The sequence below is a fragment of the Urocampus carinirostris genome, chromosome 1, assembly GCF_059441175.1.
Source record: "Urocampus carinirostris isolate Australia breed hairy pipefish chromosome 1, RoL_Ucar_1.0, whole genome shotgun sequence".
In the NCBI taxonomy this organism is placed as follows: Eukaryota; Metazoa; Chordata; class Actinopteri; order Syngnathiformes; family Syngnathidae; genus Urocampus; species Urocampus carinirostris.
This window is the reverse complement of record NC_142349.1, coordinates 74780924-74805659: the sequence shown is the minus strand read 5'-3', so window position 1 is coordinate 74805659 and position 24736 is coordinate 74780924. Positions and strand designations below refer to the sequence as shown.

General features: G+C 41.4%; 2 protein-coding genes across 2 annotated transcripts; one reads left to right on the top strand and one right to left on the bottom strand.

Moving 5' to 3' along the window:
* Nucleotides 1-4139: 4139 nt before the first annotated feature.
* On the bottom strand, nucleotides 4140-12636 carry LOC148376893 (uncharacterized). Its single transcript, XM_088351467.1, has 2 exons — nucleotides 12390-12636; nucleotides 4140-8043 (listed from the first exon to the last, which is right to left on the bottom strand). Exons 1-2 carry the CDS (start codon nucleotides 12517-12519, stop codon nucleotides 6596-6598), a joined length of 1578 nt encoding a protein of 525 aa, XP_088207593.1. The 5' UTR covers nucleotides 12520-12636; the 3' UTR covers nucleotides 4140-6595.
* A 2118-nt stretch (nucleotides 12637-14754) lies between these two features.
* Nucleotides 14755-22383, top strand: LOC148376892 (uncharacterized). The gene is made up of 3 exons (XM_088327325.1): nucleotides 14755-14830; nucleotides 14916-15032; nucleotides 19001-22383. Exons 1-3 carry the CDS (start codon nucleotides 14755-14757, stop codon nucleotides 20326-20328), a joined length of 1521 nt encoding a protein of 506 aa, XP_088183451.1. The 3' UTR covers nucleotides 20329-22383.
* The last annotated feature ends 2353 nt before the right edge of the window (nucleotides 22384-24736 follow it).

Genomic DNA, 24736 nt, shown 5'->3' with positions numbered 1-24736 from the left:
ACTCCGATTTGTTAGAACTGAGAGGCGTTTGAAAACCGAGGTTCCACTGTACTATAAAAATAAAGATTTGAGTACAAACGTATAAGAGTATATAAAAAAACAAGAGTATAACAGGCACATTTAAACCATAATTGCCCTTACACAAGGTTTCTTCATTTCCCTCATGCTAAAGTTTTTGAGTTTTTCCTTGCCCTCATGTGGGTTTTAGATCAGGGGATGGTTTCTTAATAGTCTGTAGCAATAGTCTGTGGTCTGTGAAGAACTCTTTGTGGTTAGGGCTATACAAATAAACATGACTTGACTTAAGCCACACAAATGTCACTAAAACCAGAGGCAACCCAATCTGTGGATACCACTATGTTAGGGGAAATTTGCTTGTCCAACAATCGTTATCAAAGCAAAGAACTTATCAGATCACTGTGTGACAAGGAAAATGTGTCCGTTCCATGTATCATGTCTTTTTTGAAGAAACATGTTCACTTGATTGACTGGGAATTTTTCTGGGTTGTTACCCAATTGCTACTCATTAATTCAGATTCAGATTCAGATATACTTTATTGTCATTCTTGTACACGGATATACAGTACGAAATGTCGATACATCTGACCCGCACAGTTTCCTTGAATGTACAGATATAAATAAAATGTTGTATTGAGTTGGAGTATTGAAGTAGTAATAATATACTAAATAATTATAGCTATGTGTAGTATTATACAGTAGTGCAAAGAGTGCAAGAGGAGCAGCTGACCAGATGTGCAAAATGGGCAGTCAGGTAAACAAGTCACTATACAATAACAATAACACTGTAGTACGATAGTGCAGAGGAAAACAGATGTGCAAAAGAGTGGCTAGGTATAAGAGAACTGCCAGTAGTGCAAAAAAACAAAAACAAACAGATGTACAGATTAGCAGCTGTGTAGGCTTACCATGTGTGTGATTGACCATTTAACAGTCTAATGGCCAGGGGGACAAGAATTAAGAATTAAGAAACAAAGTCAGATGAATCTCGTTTAAAATAATTCATAGGATTTACCTTGTCAGTGTGCTAATTGCAAAAAGGTTTAATAAAGACATTGATGTTAAATGTACATTTTGTTCAGATGACCCTGAAACTGTATAGGAATAATCTTGGAAACTTTGAACATTTTCAAAAATCGTTCAGTGGTACATGTTAAATTTCAGATATGTGCTAGGGGGGTTGCAAATCATTCAACTCGGATAAGCAGTTAAAACTACAAACTCTTGTAGAAAGAGGAATCAAAGTTCTATCTATCTACCTACCGACCTAGGTCATATCCCTCAAAAGGGGTGACCAACCCAATTGCCCAAACAAGTTAGGCACCTCGGCACCAAAGTTGGTCATGCTTTCATCCCTCCAGATGAAACGGGACACAAGAAAGCGGCCAAAGCACTTGGGTCAGGGTGACACAACACACTCTTCTGTCCGACTGCTTTCACTGGTTTACCCCTGCCGTAGCATACGGGTACACTGCACATCCCTGAGAACGCGTCCAAGCATCCCACTATCCTTTTACAACACCTTTTCACTCATTTCTATTACCAACAAGAGCTCTAGCTTCCATTAGATTTAGACCTCAAAGGAATCAAAGTTAAATGACAAAATTGTAGTTTAATGTAAGAACAAGACGGTCACAAAGTTGACATAATCTTGTTTTTCCTATGATAATTATAATTGAATTACCTCAGGACACGGTAATCTATTTCTAGACATTTCGTCTGAAATGACTGCCCATTTTGCACATCTGGTTAGCTGCTCCTCTTGCAGTCTTTGCACTACTGTATAATATTATACATAGCTATAATTATTTAGTATTTTAGTACTTCAATACTCCAACTCAATACAACATTTTATTTATATCTGTACATTCAAGGAAACTGTGCGGGTCAGATGTATCGACATTTTGTTCTGTATACACGGGTACAAGAATGACAATAAAATATATCTGAATCTGAAACTGCAAACACTTAAAATAAATAAATCAACATTAAATGACAAGAATGCAGTTTAAAATAACAACAAAGATGGCCACGAAAGCAAGCATTTATTGGAAATAAAAAGGAAACTAATGGATGTGATTTGAGATGGACACGAGTGTCTTTGAGATCTTACACGACAACCGCACAGCTAAACCTATTCACGTTATTTATACAGTGCTGAGAAACACGCATACACAAAACATTATAATTTATATACCGTAAATTCCGGACTATAAGCCGCTACTTTTTTCCCCAAACTTTCAAACCTGCGGCTTATTCAGTGATGCGGCCAATTTATGTCATTTTTCTAACGCCTGCCAGCGGCGCTCGAGTACAAAAGGTCTATATGACAACGTTTGTTTCCGACACTGAGGAAGACGACTTTGATGGCTTCAGTTCTAAGGAGGAAGATGAGGACGGTTTACCGTGATTTTCACAAGTACGGTATGTTTTTTTACCAGCCCCGTTTACTGTGTTGCGAGCGTGTTGCTAGCGTGTTGCTACCATTAACTGCCCTGTCACAGGCACCGTTTGGGATGAAAGTTATATTATTATTTTTATAGCTTTGAAAACTCTCTCGGTGTACCGTATTTCTTTGTAAATATGTGTAACCCATACATAATATGTATTTGCAACTGTATATTTTTGTAATGTATTCATTTGTATTTATTTTAGACACTTATTCTGATATGTTTTGCACATAAACGCGGGGTGACAGGAAGTGGGGACCGGTAAAGGTGAGGAACAGACAGTCCTGTTTGTGGACGCGGCGGACAATACTGGATATATATTTTTTCCCACCCTTACCTTTGAAAATATACACTTTTTTCCTTGGATTACTTTCAACGGGATCCGGACTTTGCAGGTCTGCATCAAACCTTAAGTAACGGTATCATTTTCCATTAATTTTGCCGGCTGTGATTTTTGGACTGTGTACTTTAATGAAGGACATTTAGTTTCAAACGCGGGACTTAAATTCGGGTTTGGGTTAATTTTGTGTTTGTGTTACATTTTTTAATGTGGGCGCATGCGGCTTATATACAGGTGCGGCTTGTGTAAGTACAAAAACGGTTTTCCTCTTAAATGTGGTGGGTGCGGCCTATAATCAGGTGGGCTCTATAGTCCGGATTTTACAGTGTATATATACCGGAGCCAGATCCCCCTAGTGGGAGGTGGCTAGAGTCATTTCTGACTTTTTCTGGGAGATTGATATAGAGGAGGGGATTCCCAGCCCCCTCGCTCAACCCAACTGATGTGTTTGGAGTCATTAGGTGACCAAACCCCCCAATTCCAACCCCCTAATGCCGAGGGAGGCAATGGGTACCAATGTTGTAAGTCTTAGGTATGACACTGTCGGGGCTTGAACCACAACCTCCCAGTCTCGGGGCGGGCGCCCTTACCCCCAAGGCCACCGAGTTGGTTTAAACATTTAACATTATAATTTAATGGCACAATATCCCGAATTGATAACAAAGTCATTTCATTAAAGTCGACAAAAAGATCAATGAGACCCCAAAACAAGGGCTGATGGCAAAGTTTTATCTCTTGTCCCCCTTCACTTTAATACTTTACACAAATGATACATTTCAAAAAACAAAATATAAAAAATAAAAAAAACAAACTGATGAAATTGTGATTATTAGTCAAACCTAAATGTATGACGTTGTTATATCACAGTGAATCACATTTGTTTTCAAATCAATCTTTTCAACAGAACAATTTTCAAAAAATGTCATCGATTCACATTTCACGACGCTTACATGTGATACAAGACAATGAAATACACGTACAGTAAGAGTCAGTGTATGAAATAACGTCTGCCCGGACGCACGGGGCCTTCATCTTTTACGTCGGGCATACAACTTACACAACGTCTCTGCCCAGGTGGCTGATAGCTTTTTCAAGAAAGGGAAAAAAACCCGAAAGATTTGTTTTCAAATCAAACATTTGCTTTATTCCGATTTCGAAATCTTCGTTCGGTTTGGAAATTTCGGGAGTTCGTTTGGAAATTTGCATACCCGGCAGCCAATCAGAAGCCTGCATCCAATAACTTCGTGCTTCCGGACTCTCCCGAGCGTTATAAGGTCGTGCATTTGCATATCATTTTCCAAAGTACACGCACAGAGAACACAAGAAAAAATGGAGAAGTGGTTAGGAATCGAGCCAAAACCTCAGCCCCAGAAGATTCAAAAGAAGCTAACAAAATGGATGACGCTACAGAACGTAAACGTACATTAAAAGCAAGGTGGAAAGAGGAGTTCACCTGGCTTGTAGCAGACGACGCAACACAAACATTGCATGAATGAAAATGACTATATACAGGCAGGGATGGGTAGGGTTACTTTAACTCGATTACTTTCAATTACAGCACGGTGGCGCAGTGGTTAGCGCATGTGCGGTTCATGTCTTGGGAACCTCCTGCGTGGGTTCAAATCCAGCTCCAGACTTCCTGTGCGGAGTTTGTATGTTCTCCCCGTGCTTGCGTGGGTTTTCTCCGGGCACTCCGGTTTCCTCCCACATTCCAAAAACATGCATTTCAGGTGAATTGGCTGGTCCAATTTGTCCCTAGGTGTGAATGAGTGAGCGAGTTGTCTGTCCCTGTGTGCCCTGCGATTGGCTGGCAACCAGTTCAGGGTGTCCCCTGCCCACTGCCCGATGATTGCTGGGATGGGCTCCAGCACCCCCGCGACCCTACTGAGGATAAGCGGTGTAGCTAATGAGATGAGATTTTCAATGACTTTTGGATGACTCCAATACCAAATATGCTAATAAAAGACAAAAGAAACTAAATATGAATAAAATGATGACTCACAACACGTGGTAAGCTTTCCCTCCTGGCTTTGATCTCTTTGATCTCCGGCAAAACTAACATAAAATGCGACAGAAACAAAATGAAAATCAATCCAAACAGCTTGCCAACATCATTTTTGCCGTTCCATGTATTCCGTTACTCCCCAAGCCTGCACAAAATTGAGTCATTTTATTCATATTTAGTTTCTTTTGTCTTTTATTAGCATATTTGGTATTGGAGTAATCCAAAAGTCATTGAAAGTAATCAAGTTAAAGTAACCCTACCCAACCTTGAATACAGGTGCATACTGATGGCAGATGGAAAACAGCATATACATGCAATTCATGTAGTTGTAGTTTAGTTTATTCAACCAATAATCTTATAATATAATATTTCATAGATTCATGTTAAAAACTAAAGGGTATTGCACAAAAAAAGGGATTAAACAGGGATATATTTGTCAGCTCGAGGTAATTTAGCCTCAAGCGGGATGCATGAAAGCAAGTTAAAACTAACCTGGCTCAGTTGCTATGGTGATTTATTCTCAACAGCCAATGTTTTCAACGTGATACTCATCAAATAGTCAAGTCATGTTTATTTGTATAGCCCTTAATCACAAAGAGTCTCAAAGGGCTGCACAGACCACAGATTAGCGTTGAATCTCCTTATTAAAGACGACCATAAAATCATGGGCTAAATGGGTAGAACTATCTGGAATAACCTGTTGCCTCGTTAGCGATGCTACATCGTCAAAAAGGACTTTGGGGTTATTCTTTTGTGCCGCAATCACCTTCGAAAAATAGGCTGATTTTGCAGAGGCAGGGGCTGCTTTATACTTTAACAAGTTGTCACACCAGGTTTGACGGAAAACCTCAAGCTTGGTAGCGCGCCATTTTCTTTCAGATTTCCGAATCAGCAGACTATAGATTTGGATATTTTTAGATTATTAAAATGACAGAGTATATTTTCACCATCGCGTGCGTTTTCCAGCAAAATTCATTTTACTATTTAAATATCACATCATTACTTTTATCATCACAATATTTAGTTTAATGAACCGCTGTGCAAAAATACCAGACGTCCTTTCCTTACTATTAATGCTCATGTAACCTTTTTTCCCTTATTTCTTTCAAAAGTTCATAGAACTCCATAAGAAGCTGAAGTTCAGTGGCCGTAAAAGATCATAGGCAACATTTTTCCATGTTCCAATCTCGGATGCTGAAATGGATCATGGGAGTCAATTTAAAATATTCTGTGAACATGCATTTCCCTCAGTTGTCTACAGCTGGTTTGACATAGCCGCGCCTTTTCATTCTCACTCAGACACCATGCAACCCATTAAGCCAGACTAGATCGAGCTAAGCTTATTCAGTTAGCCTGGATTTCTTTATTCGACTTTTGTGCAATACCACATGGAAAGAGTCCATCTTGATAAAGTGAACTCAGACGTTTGAAAATACTCAAAGACTCAAAAATTGAATATACCTAGAAGATGTCAAAGTAAATCATGTTATTCATAATTTGTTGAAAAAACACTTTTAAAACAAGAACAATAATACAAAAAGTCTGTGTTTAGACATATTTCTAACGTCAAGAGTACAAAAAGAGTTCATTGAGTGTTTTTTTTTTAATATTAAATACAAACTATGAGCTCAAGCAGCGTTATGACTGCTATCTTCACCAGCACAATTGTGTCATTGGGCTTTGACCTGAAAAGAGAATCTTCAACTGGAAACTGAACAAGAAAGTAGTTTCTCATCAGTGTAGGTTCTAATGTGTCCTATTAAGGTTCCTTTTCTGTAAATTTTAAACCACAAACGGGCAAGCTAAAGGATTCTCACATGTATGGGTTTTTGCGTGAATTGTTAAGTCGGATTTTTGGCTGAATTTCTGACCACAAACGGAGCAGGAAAAAGGTTGTTCACCAGTGTGGGTTCTGTTGTGTCTTTTCAAACTTCGTCTTTCACGGAAGTTTTTACCACAAACTGTGCAACCAAAAGGTTTTTCACCGGTGTGGATTCCTGTGTGGTGTTTCAAACTTTGCCTGCCGCTGAAATCTTTACCACAAACTGAGCAAACAAAAGGTTTCTCACCAGTGTGGATTCTTGTGTGCTTTTTTAAACCTTCTTTACGGCTGAACTTTTGACTGCAAACTAAACACGCGAAAGGCTTCTCAGCAGTATGGATTCTTGTGTGGTCTTTTAAGGCATTCTTCCAGCTGAATCTTTGACCGCAAATTGAGCAGGCAAAAGGTTTCTTACCTGTGTGGGTTCTTGCGTGGATTTTTAACCCACCCCGCTCAGTAAATTTCTGACCGCAAACTGAGCAGGCGAAAGGTTTTTCACCAGTGTGGGTGCTTATGTGCCTTCTTAAAATTTCTTTATGGCTGAATTTTTGACCGCAGACTGAGCAGGCAAAAGGTTTTTCACCAGTGTGGGTTCTTAAATGGCTTTTCAAAGTTTCGCTCCGACTGAATGTTTTGTTACAAACTGAGCAGGAAAAAGGTTTCTCACCCGTGTGGATTCGTGCATGGAGTTTTAACTTCCCCCTCTCAGCGAATTTTTGACCACAAACTGGGCAGGCAAACGGTTTTTCACCAGTGTGGGTTCTACCATGGCTTTTCAAATATTTTCTATGGCTGAATTTTACATTGCAAACTGAGCAGGAAAATGGTTTTTCCCCAGTGTGGGATCTTGTGTGGATTTTTAAGGTACCTCTCCGGGTAAAATTTTGACCACAAACTGAGCAGGAAAAGGGTTTCTCACCAGTGTGGACTATCATATGTAATTTCAAATAGCATTTGTATTTAAATGTTTTTCCACACTCCAAACATTTGTGATTTGTCTTATCACCTTCCGACTGTTTGTCGCCATCATTGTGTGCAGAGTCGGACACGTCTTCGTCATCTATTGTCTCGGAGCTTCTGCATGGAGACACCTTTTCCTTGTTCTCTACATGTTGATCTTTGGAGGTTAAACAGACCCCAGTCACTTCAATCTCTCTCAAATCGTCCTCCTCTTTAAAGTCAAAATGCTCAAAATCCTCCTCCTCCTTTTTAATGAGATCAAACTCCAAAACTTCCTCCTCCTTTTTAATGTCAACCGTCTCTAAAAACGGATCTTCCTCTTTTTTATCATGATGCGGCTCCAAATTGTCCTTCTCCTTTTTGAGGTGTTCAGGCTCCAAATCCTCTTTTTTGACGGCAGGCAACTTTGTCTCCTGTTGCCGAGGAAGAAGATTCTCTTCGCTGACGTCTGCAGGACCCAAAACACACAGTTTGGGAAAATCTCTACACACATAAAAGCTTTTTTTTTTAACAGCAACCCCGTCACAAAGATTTAACTCAAATCTTGTGGCATGCGTCCTAGACGCATCATTTTTGCTGGGGATGCATAGTGTCAAATCAACGTGCGTCAAATTGTCATTATTACCCTATTACTTTTTTTTAACAAAGATTTACTGCACTCCAAACTTTTCGTCAGGCAGATCCGCCATTGTTGTTTTGGTCTCGCGGTTCGAGTTTTCGTCCGCACGCCGATCTCGGCCAACGAGATCTCGTTGCTTCGAGATGACGTCATTGTTTTGGTGATTGTCGAGTGAAAGAGAAGTATGCCTCCGAAAAAAAGTTAGTATCAGGTGAAAATCAACACAAAATTAGTCATTTCTTCAGTGTCAGTAACAAGTGGAAACATAATACAGAACGCGATAACAACGGCAATAATTCCGGCACACAAAAACAGCGGAGAAATTCATACCTGTCAAGCTGTACGTTTTTGACGTACAAAGTACGTTTATTACGACGTACGAGAAAATCTGTACGGAAAAACGCAAATTTGTCAATCATGGGTACCATCCGGTATACACCGACTATCACCAAACGGCAAGTCAAACGAGTTCGAGTTGTGTAGTGAAAGGAAGTCCGTCTTTTTTTAAGAGAACCGGCTTTTTTGGCTCAACTCATTAAAAAGTGCCGGCTCTCAAACGGCTCACTTGCTTTGATATACTGATTAAAAGGGATAATCACAAACCTGTCTTTTTTCATTTTCTCCTTTTATACTTCCTTTTTTCTTAACTTCTTTATACAACATCATCATTCGTAATATAATGCATCAAAGCAAGTGAGCCGTTGGAGAGCCGGCTTTCTTTAATGAGTTGAGCCGGAAAAGCCGGTTCTCTAAAAAGAAACGAACTTTCACTACACAACTCGAACTGGAGATCGGCGTGCAGGCGAAAACTCGAACCGCGAGACCAAAACAACAATGGCGGATCTGCCTGACGAAAAGTTTGGAGTGCGGTAAATCTTCGATAAAAAATGATAATGAAGATTGTGTCAAAAAAAGTTGCGTCCCGGGGACGCACGTTGATTTGAGACGATGCGTCCCCAGCAAAAATAATGCGTCTAGGATGCAGGGACGCGGGCAAACCAGAACACTGATCCATCTATCTATCTATCTATCTATATGTTGGAATTATATACATATATTTATCCTACAGTTGACATTAATATGTTATAAGTGTTCTCAGCCCTTTTTGTATAGTTTTCAGCCGTAAGCTGTTCTTCAAGGCCATGAGTTGTTTTTTGTTCAGTCTGTTTACCCTTCCAGTGGGTGCACCCTGACCTGTGCATGCCATAACTCAAGTTGTTTTTCACCAAGAACCTTAATAATTAGGAGGGAGGGTTTGGAGATTTCTTCAGAGTGAGGAGGGGTCTCCGCCGCTCTCATTATAATGATTAATAAAATAACCAATTCTCAATGACCGATTCTCTATGTCTTCTTTTATTTCAGAGCGTTTTATTAAAAATGTTGGGGACTTAAACCTAACACTATATCCATCCATCTGTCACCCGCAGAATTGTTCTCTTTGGACTTTCAACCGTTACTAGAACAATACAAATCTGACCTTACTAGATGGAGCACACTTCATCTGTTCTCAATAGGTAGCCCTAATCTTATCAAGATGACTGAACTGCCGCGGCTCCTCTATATGTTGGAACGTGTCCCTTTTTCCAGACAAAAGACGTTTTTTACCAAGTTAGACCAGTTGACTAATTTGGATTTTTGTGGAGTATTTAGGAAGACCACTCTTTCGCTTCCCAAGTCCCTTGGTGGTTTAGCTTTGCTCGATTTTTGCAGGTATTACTGGGCTAACAGTAGTAACAAGCTCCTTTTTTGGAATGTCCCAAAAAAAAAACTTCCACCTCATCTGCTTTATTGTCAATGATGTGCCCTCAAGCTATTAAAACGCTTCATCTGGAAGGATTTTTTATTTTATTTAATTGACTATAAGGGAAGCACTGCGGCGCAGTGGTTAGCGCGTGTGCGACACAGTTCTGAGGTCTTGGGAACCTCCTGTGTGGGTTCAAATCCAGCTACCGGACTTCCTGTGCGGAGTTTGTATGTTCTCCCCGTGTTTGCGTGGGTTTCCTCCGGGCACTCCGGTTTCCTCCCACATTCCAAAGACATGCATTTCAGGTGGATTGGCCGAGCGAGTTGTCTGTCCCTGTGTGCCCTGCGATTGGCTGGCAACCAGTTCAGGGTGTCCCCTGCCCACTGCCCGATGATTGCTGGGATGGGCTCCAGCACCCCTGCGACCCTACTTGAGGATAAGCGGTGCAGCTAATGAGATGAGATGAGACTATAAAGGGTTTAATATAATACAAATTAAATGTTGGTGAATGCAGTGGGGATTTTTCACAGAAGGCTGAAGGTTGCGCCGTTCAAAGTGTAGAGAGTTTTGGCTGAGGAATTTTGATAGCGGGGCGCTGACGAGGGAATTTGAGCTGATAAGTTTTCTTGTTTTGAGCCCTCTAAACGTGGCGGCGTCTTCCGGGGAGGAGGAGGTGACGTTGCCACCTGGCCTGCTCAGGGGAGGAGTCAGCACGCCCAGGGGGAGTGGCCAATGCCCCGACGTATCAAAAAGATGGAACCCGTAAGATGGAGACAGAACAGACAGACGGGATCGAAGACGAAAAAATGTGGGGCTCGACAAGACTAATTGGACTAATTCGATAATAATTCGGCAAAATTCGATGGAATTCACTTTAGAAATCATATGGGAAAATAAATCTGCCCCCGTGTGGAAAAGCCTGTCTCCTGTCAATGTTTCCCTAAATTAAGAAAACGAGCATGCGTTTGTTAGGAGGATAGAGTTTGTGTTTGGTTAATGGATTCAGATAACTAATCCGAACAATTTGGTAAACGCTACATTGTACATATAGTCTAATTCCTAACAATCTTTCAAATTTAGCCTTTCATTTTATAAAACTGCAAGGTTAATTCCTATTCTGTCCGCATGAGCGTATATTTGATTTGGTCTCGACGCCATTCCCATATATTCACCACCCAGAAGCGGCTCCATCATAAATATGGAATAGTAAGAGAAACTACTCTGCCGCCATTTTAAGTTTCTTCCACGCTCAAGTATAAAGGGAGAACGAATGGCGACTAAAACACTCCAACCTTTGAAATTTAGCGTTTGATTTTATTGAACTGCAAAGCAAATTCCTGTTGAGCGTGTATTTGATTTGGTCTCCGCGCTGTCATTTACGGTAATTGATTGTGACTGCGCAGCTGACGAGTTATTACGGTACACGCACACCGAGCGAGAGTCTGGGAGCTGTTTGTTACTAAGTGAAAGAAGCTATAGCGTGTTCTAAAAATAAACAACGTTCATATTGAGATTAAAGATATTATGGCAGCCTTTCCAGCAGCTCCGTGTTATTTCGCTCTTTTGTGATTTATTGTTTTAAGTGTCTGCTTCTATTTTCGGTGTTTTTCGTCCTGTTTGACAATTACACTTTGGATGACTTTCTATCCCAGCGTTATGGGTTTTAACGCACAAAAAATGCGTTTATTCGAGGGATAAACTCCTTGCCCTGAAGAATTCTCGTGCCGGCGTGATGAGGGGGCCCTATCGTAGATGCAGAGCCGGAGCTAAGGCTAAGCGGCTAGTGGCGTTATGAGTCTTTGGTACCGTCCGTATTCATGGTAAATGAACTCTCTTTCCAATAAGACCGACGTACTGGCTGTGCTGGTGAAAAACATCAAAACGTACAGGGAGTTTGCTGTGTTTTACCAAAACGTGGCTCACGTCTAGCATCTCGGACGCTAACGTGGAGCTAGCCGGAGCTATCCGGCTTCAGCGCCGTTAGGGACAGAGACACAAAAGCCTGCGGGAAGCGGAGAGGAGGTGGACTCGCTATCTACGTTAACACAAGGTGGTGTAACCCTGGGTACAAAGATCTCCATCTGCTGCAGGGACGTCGAGCTTTTGGACTAGCGTGTGACGTCATCCACTCCGCTGTGGCTAAACTACAACACAGCATCCCGAGGCCATCTTGTTAATCTGTTGATAAACAACAAAAGGATGCTGCTGGAGGTGTGAATTTCCCTACGGGGGTGAATAAAGTGTCTATCTATCTATCTATCTATCTATCTAAAGAGGACATCGTCTATCTTTTACACAGGCCAAACCAACGGATACACCCCTCATAGCATCTTCCTCATATATGTGGAATATAAATCAAACATATGTCGTGCAAAAGACTTCAAGAGCAGAAAACAAGAATTTATAAAATGTAGAAATGAAAATGACTAACCGGCTCCGTTCGATACTACTTTTAGCTGCTTGCTAATGCTAACTTGGTTGAGCCGTCGATCTTCTCCCTCGTTTTCTTCTTGCACTTCTCGAAGCTCCTCCTTGACATGACATTTCTCTATCTCGCACATTTTAGCCACATTTGAAGCTCAAGTGAAAAGTTTTAAAGAGTTAAATGCAGTAAACTGGAGTCGACTGAGCCCCAACAGCTCACAAACAATGGCAGCAGTGATGTGTCATTCTTGTCTTCTTCTTGGTTTGTATCCATCTCTTTGGAGCATTACCGCCCCCTATGATCACATCCTCGTCACTGTTCCCCTGTGTTGCGTCGTTGTGAACCACTTTTACCTCGTTTTATCTCACTTTTATATCATTTTTCGAGAATGTAATGGCGAACAAATGACCAAAACCACTTCGTCTCGCATTTTTTGGAAAAGTAATACAACTTAAACCTTTCCGTCTTTGTATTTGTTGTGAATGTAATCGAACGGCAATGCACACCCTATATAAATCACTGAGCAGGTAACATGTTTTTTTTTGCCTTTTTCTATTCAAATCGCTTGTATTGAAACTGTTATGCACTCTACCATAAAGCTTATTTCAGCACAATAAGCTTTACGGTAGAGTGCATTCGTAACGGTACACAGGTGGATGGTCTAGCTCCATTTGTTTTATATATTTTTCTTTTTTTTCTTTTTGTTTTGTTGTTCTTTTACCTAATCTGCAAAATAGATGGCAAATGTCAGTCTCACACGACACCATTTACTTGTTGCCATTAAGAGTGATTTATTAGACAAGTCTCTTTAAATCACGCGAGACTTGCCCCAAAAACACCCTTCTCTGACCTGTGAGACTATGTCATCTAGTGGTGATATACTGGTACTTCACTTTTACGGCTTTACAAAACAACACCAAAATCCCAAAATATAACATTTTAACTAGTCAGCAACCCTTGTTGCGCCACACATTACAGTTCTAGAGTAAACCACTGTTTACCCTAGGCAAGCTTTTCGACCCTCACTCACTCCTGTTTTTGCTCCCGTCTGTTTCCCGACTTTGACCCGTTTTCTTATCTTGACCACGTCTACTCTCCCCTGCTGGCTTTCGACCCGTTTTGATCCCGAACACGTTTATTGCTCTCCTGTCCCGGCTACTGACCCGTTTCTTCCGTTCCCGACACCGCCATCGCTCGCCCAAGAAGTGCCACTTCTGTGTTCAGAGCGACCTGCTTCTCGCGACCAGGGATCACTGGATCGTGTGTGCACTATTTTCCTTTCTTCCCAATAAAACTGAGAGAAACGTAACACAAGTGGGTCCTGTCCCCGTTCCGGTCCTGACAATAAGTGGTTAGGAATCAAGCCAAAACCTCAGCCCCAGAAGAAAGATTCAAAAGAAGCTAACAAAATGGATGACGCTACAAAACGCAAACGTACATTAAAAGCATAATGGAAAGAGGAGTTCACGTGGCTTGTAGAAGATGACGCAACGGCAAAAATGATGTTGGCAAGCTGTTTGGATTTATTTTCATTTTGTTTCTGTCGCATTTTATGTTAGTTTTGCCGGAGATCAAAGAGATCAAAGCCAGGAGAGAAAGCTTACCACATGTTGTGATTCATCATTTTATTCATATTTAGTTTCTTTTGAAATGATCTGCATTTATATAGCGCTTTTCAAGTCAAGACTTCCCAAAGTGCTTTACAGTGTGCTTCACATTTCCCAATAGCGGCCGTGCAGCCATGTAAGGTGCTAACCTGCTTATTGAGGACCTTAAGGGTTCAGTGTCTTACCCAAGGACACTTCGACATGTAACACGGAGGAGCCGGGATTCGAACTGCGATTTCTTGATCCCAAGACGAGCGCTCTACCTCCTGACCCACTGCCGCCTCGTCTTGGGATCAAGGGATCCCAGTTCGAATCCCGGCTCGTCCATGTTACATGTCGAAGTGTCCTTGGGTAAGACACTGAACCCCTAATACCCCCAATAAGCAGGTTAGCGCCTTACATGGCTGCAAGGCCGCTATTGGGAAATGTAGAGCACATTGTAAAGCGCTTTGGGAAGTCATTGACTTGAAAAGAGCTATATAAATGCAGATCATTTCATTTCATTTTGTCTTTTATTAACATATTTGGTATTGGAGTCATCCAAAAGTCATTGAAAGTAATCAAGTTAAAGTAACACTACCCAACCCTGCTAGCTACGATTCCGACACACATTCTGTCGGAAACTCGGCGCTAAGAATAGATAACGCAAAGGAGAGTCGGATTCGGAGGGGAGTCGAATTGAGCCATTTCGTTCGCCCAAGACACATCACAATGGAACGGTGACGAGGATGTGATCCTAGAGGGGGCGCTAATGTACCGAAGAGATGGATGCCAGCCGAGAAGAAGACAGGAACGACACTGCTGCCATTATTTGTGGCCCCGTGGCGTTCACCTCCAGTCGTGTGCACATTTTAACTTTAACTCCATTTCACTATGTCAAATAGGTATTGGTGAGCTTCAAATGTGGCTAAAATGTTCTCAAAAGGGAAAGGAAATTTGAAAGAGGAGCTTCAGAAGGTGCAAGAAGAGAACGAGCTACATCATCGACTGCTAAAGCAAGTTAGCATTAGCAAGCAGCTACGAGTTGTGTTGAACAGAGCTGGTTGGTCACTTTTAATTCTACATTTTCTACATTCTCATTTTCTGCTCTTCAATTCCATTGCACCGCAAATGTTTGGCGTCTATTTCACATTTATGATGCCATACCTGTCAATCTGTACGGTTTTCATACACCGACTATCACGAAACGGCAAATCAATCAAGTCAAACGAGTTGGCTGCGGTATCCTCTATCTCGGTATCATTTTATTCGTTGCAAACGAAGCGAGCGGTTTGATGCTACTGTGCGCATGCGTCTGCCGCCTGGGTATTTCCCATCATGCATCATTCCGAAAAAAATATGGTGTACGATTATTTTGTATTTTGTGCGGGAAAATGCGAACGTTTGTATGGGCATGGAGCCGTGGAGGTTGACAGGTATGTGATGCAGCTACTTAGGAATGGTTAGCTACTTCGAGATCAAATCTAAACCCATGCGGCCAAAATAGTAATTAGCACTGCAGTTTATCAAAATTAATTGCTAAATGTTTTAAATGTTTCAGTCGTTTGGATACATTTAGTTTTAGTTCTTCCTGTTTGCACTTTTGTGCTAAATAAAAGTACAATGGCGGCGGAATCGTTGCTACTACTATAAGCATAATTTCTTGTTCAAATAATTGTAGACTTTTTAAACGTTCGCATTAAATATTAGAGTAATAAATTGAACCCCTAATTACGTTTTCATGTCATTGGATATGATCGGTAAACCTCCGATTCGCCCTGGAGATAAATAAGAAATGGGCTAAGCTATGCTAAGTTTACAAAGAGTGGAAGTGGATTACCACATGAACCCACCAGATGGTGCACTCCCTGGATTTTTTTAATGCCAACATACAATAAAATATACTGTATCTTCACACATAATATCTCTGTATTATTTGTGATTGCAACATCCTTCGCTGTCTGATAATCCTGAAAGGGAGATGCTACATGTGCGGTCCCTTCTCAAGGTTTCTTCATTTTCCTCATGTTGAGGTTTTTGAGTTTTTCCTTGCCCTCATGTTGGTTCCAGATCAGGGGATGATGTCATAATAGTCTGAAAAATAGTCTGTGCAATAACCTGTGCAGCCCTATGAGACTCTTTGTGATTAAGGGCTATCCAAATAAAAATGACTTGACTTGACATATTAGACGCACTGTTTGAAAGGGCGCACTCCTCTGAGTTCGATTTTTTTTTTTTTGGTCTGCTCAAATGGCGCACTGGCCTATTAGACGTGAGTGTCACGCTTCCCCCTTTAATACCACAGCAAAATAAGCACCGGTAACAAAACTGAGTTTGATTGGGGTTTATTAAGTATTTACTCAAAACATGAGAATACAAAAGAATTGTGAAAAAAAGACCAAACAGTCTGGTATTTACATTTTTACACAAAGCCCTGGAACTCTTCATGTTCCGTCTCGGACATAAAAAGCTGCTCCTTCATCATTGAGTATAGTGGCGATGGGGCGCTGCTGACCTCAACCCAGGATGTTGTGAATTGGTGGAAAGAGTACTTCGAAGACCTCCTCAATCCCACCGAAACGTCTTCCTCTGAGGTTGGCTCTCATATCTCTGGGGTTGAAGTCACTGAGGTGGTCAAGAAGCTCCTCAGTGGCAAGGCCCAAGGGGTTGATGAGATCCGCGCAGAGTTTGTTAAGGTCCTGGATGTTGTGGGTTTGTCATGGTTGACACGCCTCTGCAACATGGCGTGGACATCGGGGACAGTGCCTCTGTACTAGACCTAAGATTTATGGCCCGAGCCCGAACCCGAACCCGAGGCAATTTCGGGCCGGGTCGGGCCTGAAATGTCAGTCATACGGTCGGGTCGGGTCGGGTTCCATCCGCATTAACAAACGCATTTTGTAAAATACGATCGCGCTTTATTGTTTAAATAAACGCGTTTTATAGACTAGAATCTCCCAATTATTATAATTAGCTCGCTTTATTTTGTTTTAAAGCGTATTATATAGAATACGATCGCTTTTGTCGAAAGCGTACATTGACGTTGGTGACATTTTCATCCGCGTTAAAAACGCAATTTGTAGAATACGATCGCGCTTTATTGTTTAAATAAACGCGTTATATAGACTAGGATCTCCCAATTGTTATAATTAGCTCGCTTTATTGTTTTAATAAGCGTTTTATATAGAATACGATCGCTTTTGTCGGAACCGTACATTGACGTTGGTGACATTTTCATCCGCGTTAAAAAACGCAATTTGCAGAATAAAATCACGCTTTATTGTTTAAATAAACGCGTTATATAGACTAGGATCTCCCAATTATTATAATTAGCTCGCTTTATTGTTTTAATAAGCGTTTTATATAGAATACGATCAGGGGGGGGGGGGGAATTTGCATAGGAGTCGGAAAAGGGCACAACACGTCAACACCCGCTTAATGAAACTGCTGCGCTAAAATCTTAAGGACGTACTACTACTGCTGCTGTGGATTATGGCCCAATGATCAAGTCGTCAAAATGACGGACGCCCTTAAATGTTTTCGCTACCTCAAAAAAAAAAAAACGTCAATGACAGATTGTCGCTTAATGTAACATCTGCAGTGCAGACACAGAAATATAAAAGATGTAAATGTTTATACAGTTTTATTTAACTTAGGCCTAGATGTTGTAACAAAAGGCAGAGTTTAATTTGTTATCATAAATCACCCCTCCTTATAAATAAAATATGTAATTTCGGGCCCCCTCGGGCCGGGCCAGCAAATCCAGTTAATTAGTCGGGCTCGGTCTGGGTCGGGTTTAATACCCCTCGGGCCTGCGTCGGGCTCGGGTGCTTTTTTTTGGCCCGATCTTACCTCTACTCTGTACTGGCAGACTGGGGAGGTGGTTCCCCTCTTCAAGAAGGGGGACCGGAGAGTGTGTTCCAACTATAGGGGAATCACACCTCTCAGCCTTCTTGGTAAGGTCTATTCAGGGGCACTGGAGATGAGGGTCCGCCAGGAAGTCCAATCTCAGATTCAAGAGGAGCAGTGTGTTTTTTTTTTGTCCCAGCCAATTTATATATCCTGACTGTTCCATATACAGTACTATTTAGAGAGAAATTATGTTTGAAAAAAAAGCAAGCAAGGAAGGAAAGGTAAACATTTATTACAATATTGTAATTAAGTCAAGTCAAATTTTTTTATATAGCCCTCAATCACAAAAATGTCTCAAAGGACTGCACAGGATTACAATGACACAATGACCTGATCTTAAACCAACATGCGGGCAAGGAACAACTCAAAAACCCCAGTGTGAGGAAAAAGAGAAACCTTGAGAAGGGACCTCACACGTGGTATCCCCCTTTCAGGATGACCAGTGTGAATTACATTTAGCATTACAGTACACAAACATAGTAAACGCTAGGTAAGATATTGAAAATTTGTCGGGAAAGTGCATGACAGCAGCGACGCCCCCAGCCTGTAAACTAGTCCAGAAAGTCTATGACGGCCACGACGCAGCTTCCTATCTCTGCCAGCTGGTCCATGCAGGCGTTCACATGCTTCAGGTCAAACGCTGGTCCGCTGACTCACCTCAAATCGTCCTTCTCCTTCGTATCACCACCAGGCAGGCAGTCTGAAAAAGACAGGACAATACACAATATGAGGTGGGCATCAATCATAAGCTTTGGAATAGAAGTGTGTCTTAACCCGCAGGGTTGAATGTTTGGGAAAAAAGTAGCGGATTATAGTTCGGAATTTACTGTAGATGTGTTGTTTCATTCTTGTGTTTTTTAAATAAATGAGCCTCTGGCCATTAGGACGGTGTGATTTTCTCTCTGAGCTGATCTTGGAAGCAGTCTTAGGGGAAAGCTCAGTGGGACGCACCTGCGATGGAAAGGCTATCAAAAATTTAATCTCTGACTCACAGTGTGTTCCTTCCTTATTCTCGTACAATCTCAAGTTTTCACCTTGACATACGTTAGCTGTAAAAAAATATTTTTTGTGTGTGTGAATAGAGATTATACACATTCATGTCTGTCTTGTGTCCTGCAGATGTCAGTGAAGAGAATCTTCTTCATTGGCAACAGGAGACAAAGTTGCCCGGCGTCAAAAAGGAGAAAGATGAGTTTTTAGAGACTTTTGACATTGAAAAGGTTGAGGATTTGAAGCCTGATCACATTAAAAAGGAGAAGAAAGACTTTAAGGCTGTTGACATTAAAAAAGAAGAGGAGAAGGATGTGGAGCCTGTTGACGTTAAAGAGGAAGAAGATTCAAGAGAGTTTCTCCTGACTGGAGCCTGTTTAATATCTGAAGATCAACATGAAGAGAGCAAGGAGAAGGTGTCCCCAAGCAGAAGCTCGGGGACAACGGATGATGACGACACGTCTGACTCTGCACACGATGATGGCGACAAACGGTCGGAAGGTGATAGCTTATATCACAAATGTTTGCAGTGTGGAAAAACGTTTTCATACAAGCAAAACCTGAAACGCCACACCATTGTCCACACTGGTGAAAAACCATTTATCTGTTCTGTTTGCGGACAAAATTTCACCCGGAAATCAAACTTCAAAAGGCACACAAGAACCCACACTGGTATAAAACCTTTTGCCTGCTCAATTTGTGGTAAAACATTTTCCCAGAGAAGTTCCTTAAAAAGGCACACAGAAACCCACACTGGTGAGAAACCCTTTTCCTGCTCCGTTTGTGGTCAGAAATTTGACCATAAATCCCACTTAAAAACGCACACTATAACCCACACAGGTCGAAAACCTTTCGCCTGCTTAGTTTGTGGTGAAAAATTTAGCCAAAAAGGAAATCTGAAAAGCCACACAAAAACTCACGTTAATGAAAAACCGTTTTCCTGTTCAGTTTGTGGTCAAAGATTCACCTGGAAGTTTTGCCTAAAAATACACTCAAGAACCCACAATGTTGAAAAACCCTTTGCCTGCTCAGTTTGCGGTCAAAGATTTACCCAAAGATGTGACTTAAAAATCCACACAACAACACACACTTTTGAGAAACCTTTTGCCTGCTCAGTTTGTGGTCAAAAATTCACCCGGAAATTTTACTTAAAAGACCATTCAAGAATCCACACCGGTGAAAAACCTTTTGCCTGCTCAGTTTGTGGTTTAAAATTCAACCATAAAGGTAACTTAAAGAGCCACACAAGAACCCACAATGGTGAAAAACCTTTTGCTTGCCCAGTTTGTGGTCTGAAATTCAGCATGAAATCAAACTTAAAAATTCACACAAGAACCCACACTGGTGAAAAACCTTTTGCTTGCTTAGTTTGTGGTAAAAAATACAACCAAAATCGAAGTTTGAAAATACATTTGAGAACCCACACAGGTGAGAAACCTTTTGCCTGCTCACATTGAGGTCCAAAATTCAGCTTAAAGAAACACATAAAACGTCACACAAGAGCCCACCTGAATGAAAACCTTTTCTTGTTCAGTTTGCGCTCAAAGATTCGCCAATAAAGTCCAGGATCACAAGTGTGCTGGTGAGAATAGCATTCATCACTCTGTTTGATATAAGCTTACAGTTTGCATTTACATTGAACATTCAATGATCTCATTTATGTACTCTTGACATCAGTGATATGTCTAAACTTAAGCTATTTATGTTGTTTATCTAGTTCTGAAAACAATTATATCCTATTTTGATTGATTATATGAAATTAAACAAATAATAATTACTAAATGTCCTCAGTTAGTTCCACCAATTGTCTTTTCTTCTGAAGTACTTTTAAAGTGTCTCTTGTGAACACATGTAAATACAGTTGTGGTCAAAAGTTGACATACACTTGTGAAGAACATGATGTCATGGCTCTCTTGAGTTTTCAGTTATTTCTAAGACTCAAACAAAAAATGTTTGTATCTGCATTTTTCGTGAGCGTCTGTATTTCTACAACTCAGATTTTTTTTCTGATAGAGGGGGGACTTTGCAAGGTTTATGTTCTATATTCTTTATCAATTATCCATTATCCGTTATCGGTCAAATCATAATACGCTACAAAGCCAAGGGGCCGAGACAATTGCTCTCAGCCAAGAGGCCGAGTCAAGGTCCTAGCCACAGAGCGATGCCTTGAAGCTGACACCTTTGGGATTGGAACAGATAATTCTTTGTCACAAAAAACATTCACGAGGTTTGGTTCTTTAATCACTTTATTATGGGTTAACAAGTGAAGTCAAGTCATGGTTATTTGTGACGCCCTTAATCACAAAGAGTCTCAAAGGGCTGCACAGACCACAAATTATTAACAGAAAAAGTGATGAAATCTGGGTCAGAAATATACATAAAGCAACACAAATTAGCCAATTTGGGGACTTAGAAAGTTGTGTCATTGAAATGAACTTCAGAGCGTGGCCTCTTAACTTCTTGTGAGTGATTCTGAGTGACTACAGCTGGTGACTTCCCTGAGGCCATTTAAATAGGGCTCACTGGATGCAAACACCCAAAAACACTACAGTGGGAAAGTCAAAGGAGCTCAGCATGGATCAGAAAAAGTGAATCATTGATTTGAACAAGTCAGGAAAGTCACTTGGAGCCTTTTCAAAGAAGCTGCAGGTCCTGAGAGCAACAGTGCAAACAATTGTAAGTATAAAGTGCATGGCACTGTTTTGTCACTGCCACGATCGGGAAGAAAATGCAAGCTATTGCCTGCTGCTGAGAGAAAATTGGTCAGGAATCACCATAAAGCATCTCTGCCAAGAATTAGAAGCTACTTGAACACAGGTGTCAGTGTCCACAGTCAAGCGTGTTTGGCATCTCCATGGACTGAGAGGCTGCCGTACAAGAAGGAGGCCCTTGCTCCAAAAGCGGCACCTTGAGGCTCGACTGAAGTTTGCTGCTGAACACATGGACCATGATAAGACCTTCTGGATGAAAGTTCTGTGGTCAAGACGAAACAAAAATCAAGCTTTTTGGCCAAAATGCTCAGCAATAGGTTTGGAGGAGAAAAGGTGAGGCTATTAACCCCAAGACCACCATGCCTACCGTCAAGCATGGTGGTGGTGGTATTATGCTGTGGGGCTGTTTTGCTGCCAATGGAACTGGTGCTTTACAGAGAGTGAATGGGATAATGAAAAAGGATGATTACCTTAAAATTCTTCAAGATAAACTAAAGTCATCAGCCCGAAGATTGGGTCTTGGGCAAAGTTGGGTGTTCCAACAGGACAATGATCCTAAACACACATCAAAAGTGGTCCAGAGACTAAAAATCAGGCTAGAATTAAGGTTTTAGAATGGCCTTCTCAACGTCCTGACTTAAACCCCTTTGAGAACTTGTGGACAATAATGAAAAAAAAAACAAGTTCATGTCAGAAAACCATTAAATTTAATGGAACTGCACCAATTCTGTCAAGAGGAGTGGTCAAAGATTCAAGCAGAATCTTGTGGATGGGAACCAAAAGTGCCTAATTGAAGTGACAATAGCCAATGGACATGATACCAAATATTAACGCCGCTGTATGTATATTTTTGACCCAGCAGATTTAATCACTTTTTCTGTCAACTGATAATAAAGTCATTAAAGAATAGAATAGAATATGCCTTTATTGTCATTGTTACAACATGGGATATGCTGTGACAACGAAATTGGACGACTCCAGTCCCACATTTACAGTGAGGATAAGGAAACAAAGAGATAAAGGAACAAAGAACTAACTGACTTTGTTGTAAGTAGGCTTTGTTTTCCTCCGGGGGGTGTGTGATGAGAGGGGTGAGGGTCAAACAGAGTTGCTGGATACAACCGGAATGTTTGATGTTTGATCTTACATTATACATAGTCCAGTGTTTTTCCGAATTGCTCAGTCCACAATTGAATGGATTTGGGAGTACAGTCCATAAACATGCCCGATTAAAGTCGCCGTCGACGATAAAGCTCCATTGGGGTGTGCAAGCTGCTGTTTATTGATAGCAGCGGGCAGGAGATTTAGCGCTATGCTAACGTTAGCATCCGGTGAAACGGTTAGCGGTGGAAAGTAAACAGCAAACACAAAGACCACAGTTAACTCTCCCGGTACATAGCTAGAAACTCCATATCGAGTGAGCAGTGTGTGTCAATGGTTCGGCTGTTATTGCAGCGCATAGTCCCCCACCCCTGTTTTTACCGGCGTCTTCGTCTCGTTTGAGCCGGTGATGTAATGCGGCGTCGGGAAAGCCAAGACTCCGTGATGACAAAAAAAAAAAAAAAACTCCAATTCCGGACATTGTTGGTGGCGATCCGCAGCTCAAATTCACTCATTGTGGACGATGGATCTGGCGTTGGTCGAACATGCTTGGGAGCGCTGGTCCGTGTGGCCGCCTTCTTAGCTCAGAGCTGACTGGCAGCCTTTTCCTTTTGCTCCGTCGTTGTCGGCAGGCAGGCAGATCTTCCAGGGAGATCCGGTGGTCTCTGTATCACCCTCGGGATGTAGTGGATATTATTGTATGAAGGGAGTCGAAGGGAAAATATGAGGGATCGGGGGACACTGAAAAACAAAAGACGAACTGGAGCCCGAGCCGCAGCGTCTGCCATCTTGACACACCAAACCTCATGAATGTTTTTGTGACAAAGAACTATCTGTTCCAATCACACATTCAGAGAAAAATCAGAGTTGTAGAAATACAGACGCTCCCCTACTTACGACCATTCAACCTAAGAAAAATGGTAGAGATGAACATTTTCATCGGTATGTCGAAAAATATCCGAGACATTGCTGTAAGTTAGATTTTGTATTGTAGTTCACCTTATTTCTAGTACAGTGGAACCTCGGTTTTCAAACGCCTCTCAGTTCAAACAAATCGGAGTCCGACCAAAAATTTTGAGAAATTCTTGCTTCTCTGTTCGGTCAAAATAGTTCGAACGCCGGTAATGCGTGAGTGCGTACGCTAGGGTGCCATGCTGAGCGGCGTACAGGTGTAGATTGCTCTTTTCGTGACCGACTGTTAGCGCGTGCGCACGTGCTTCGTTTTGCTTTCGCTTTAAATATAGGTGTACGAAGTGTTTTAGCCCCCAATTATGCCTCCCAAGAAAGTCAGTGCAAGCAGCAAAGTTGCTACAGGTGAAAAAAGAAAAGTAGTGTGTACAACTATTGCATTTAAGAAAGAAATAATAGCAAAATATGAAGGAGGTGTGCGAGCGCCTTCTGCTGACCACCACAAAGGTATTAAATCCTATTCATAATTCTTTTCTTTATCCTTTTTTTTTTATTTTTACACCTTCATGTTAGCGTAATCTTTTGTACGGAAGAGTATGATAACGCGAACGTAGGATTAGCCTGGGTTAGCTTTAAGTTTACGTTAAACATTCAAGGTAAACATTGAGGGTGTTGGAACAGAGCCCAACATTGAGGGTGTTGGAACGGAGCCCCCTTTCCAATGAACCGCTGACCACTTGTTGTGGAGACCCGGGTGCTAAATGACGTGTAAACGACCTGATTTTTTTATTTTTACACGTTCATGTTAGCGTAATCTTTCGTACGGAAGATTACGATAACGCGAACGTACGATTAGCCTGGGTGAGCTTTATGTTTACGTTAAACATTCAAGGTAAACATTCAGGGTGTTGGAACGGATTAAAACGATTTACATTATTTTTAATGGAAAAAAGGATTTCGGTGATCGAACAAATCAGTTTTCGAACAGGGTTCTGGAACGGATTATGGTCGAGAACCGAGGTTCCACTGTACAGTGCATTACTGTAGTGCTTCTTTCCGCCGCTACCGGCGTGTGGTGGCACTGTGAGTGGTCACCCAGCATCCACCCTGAAAAAGAAATACGCTTCCTCTTCCTAGTTGGTTT

Excerpts from the sequence above, each read along its gene's own strand:
- LOC148376892 (XM_088327325.1), top strand. The coding sequence starts at position 14,755 with ATGGATGCCAGCCGAGAAGAAGACAGGAACGACACTGCTGCCATTATT. Across the intron at positions 14,831-14,915 it reads CGTGGCGTTCACCTCCAGTC|GGAAAGGAAATTTGAAAGAG; the intron begins GTGTGCACATTT and ends TGTTCTCAAAAG. Across the intron at positions 15,033-19,000 it reads AGTTGTGTTGAACAGAGCTG|ATGTCAGTGAAGAGAATCTT; the intron begins GTTGGTCACTTT and ends TGTGTCCTGCAG.
- LOC148376893 (XM_088351467.1), bottom strand. The coding sequence starts at position 12,519 with ATGTGCGAGATAGAGAAATGTCATGTCAAGGAGGAGCTTCGAGAAGTG. Across the intron at positions 8,044-12,389 it reads AGTAGTATCGAACGGAGCCG|ACGTCAGCGAAGAGAATCTT; the intron begins GTTAGTCATTTT and ends TGGGTCCTGCAG.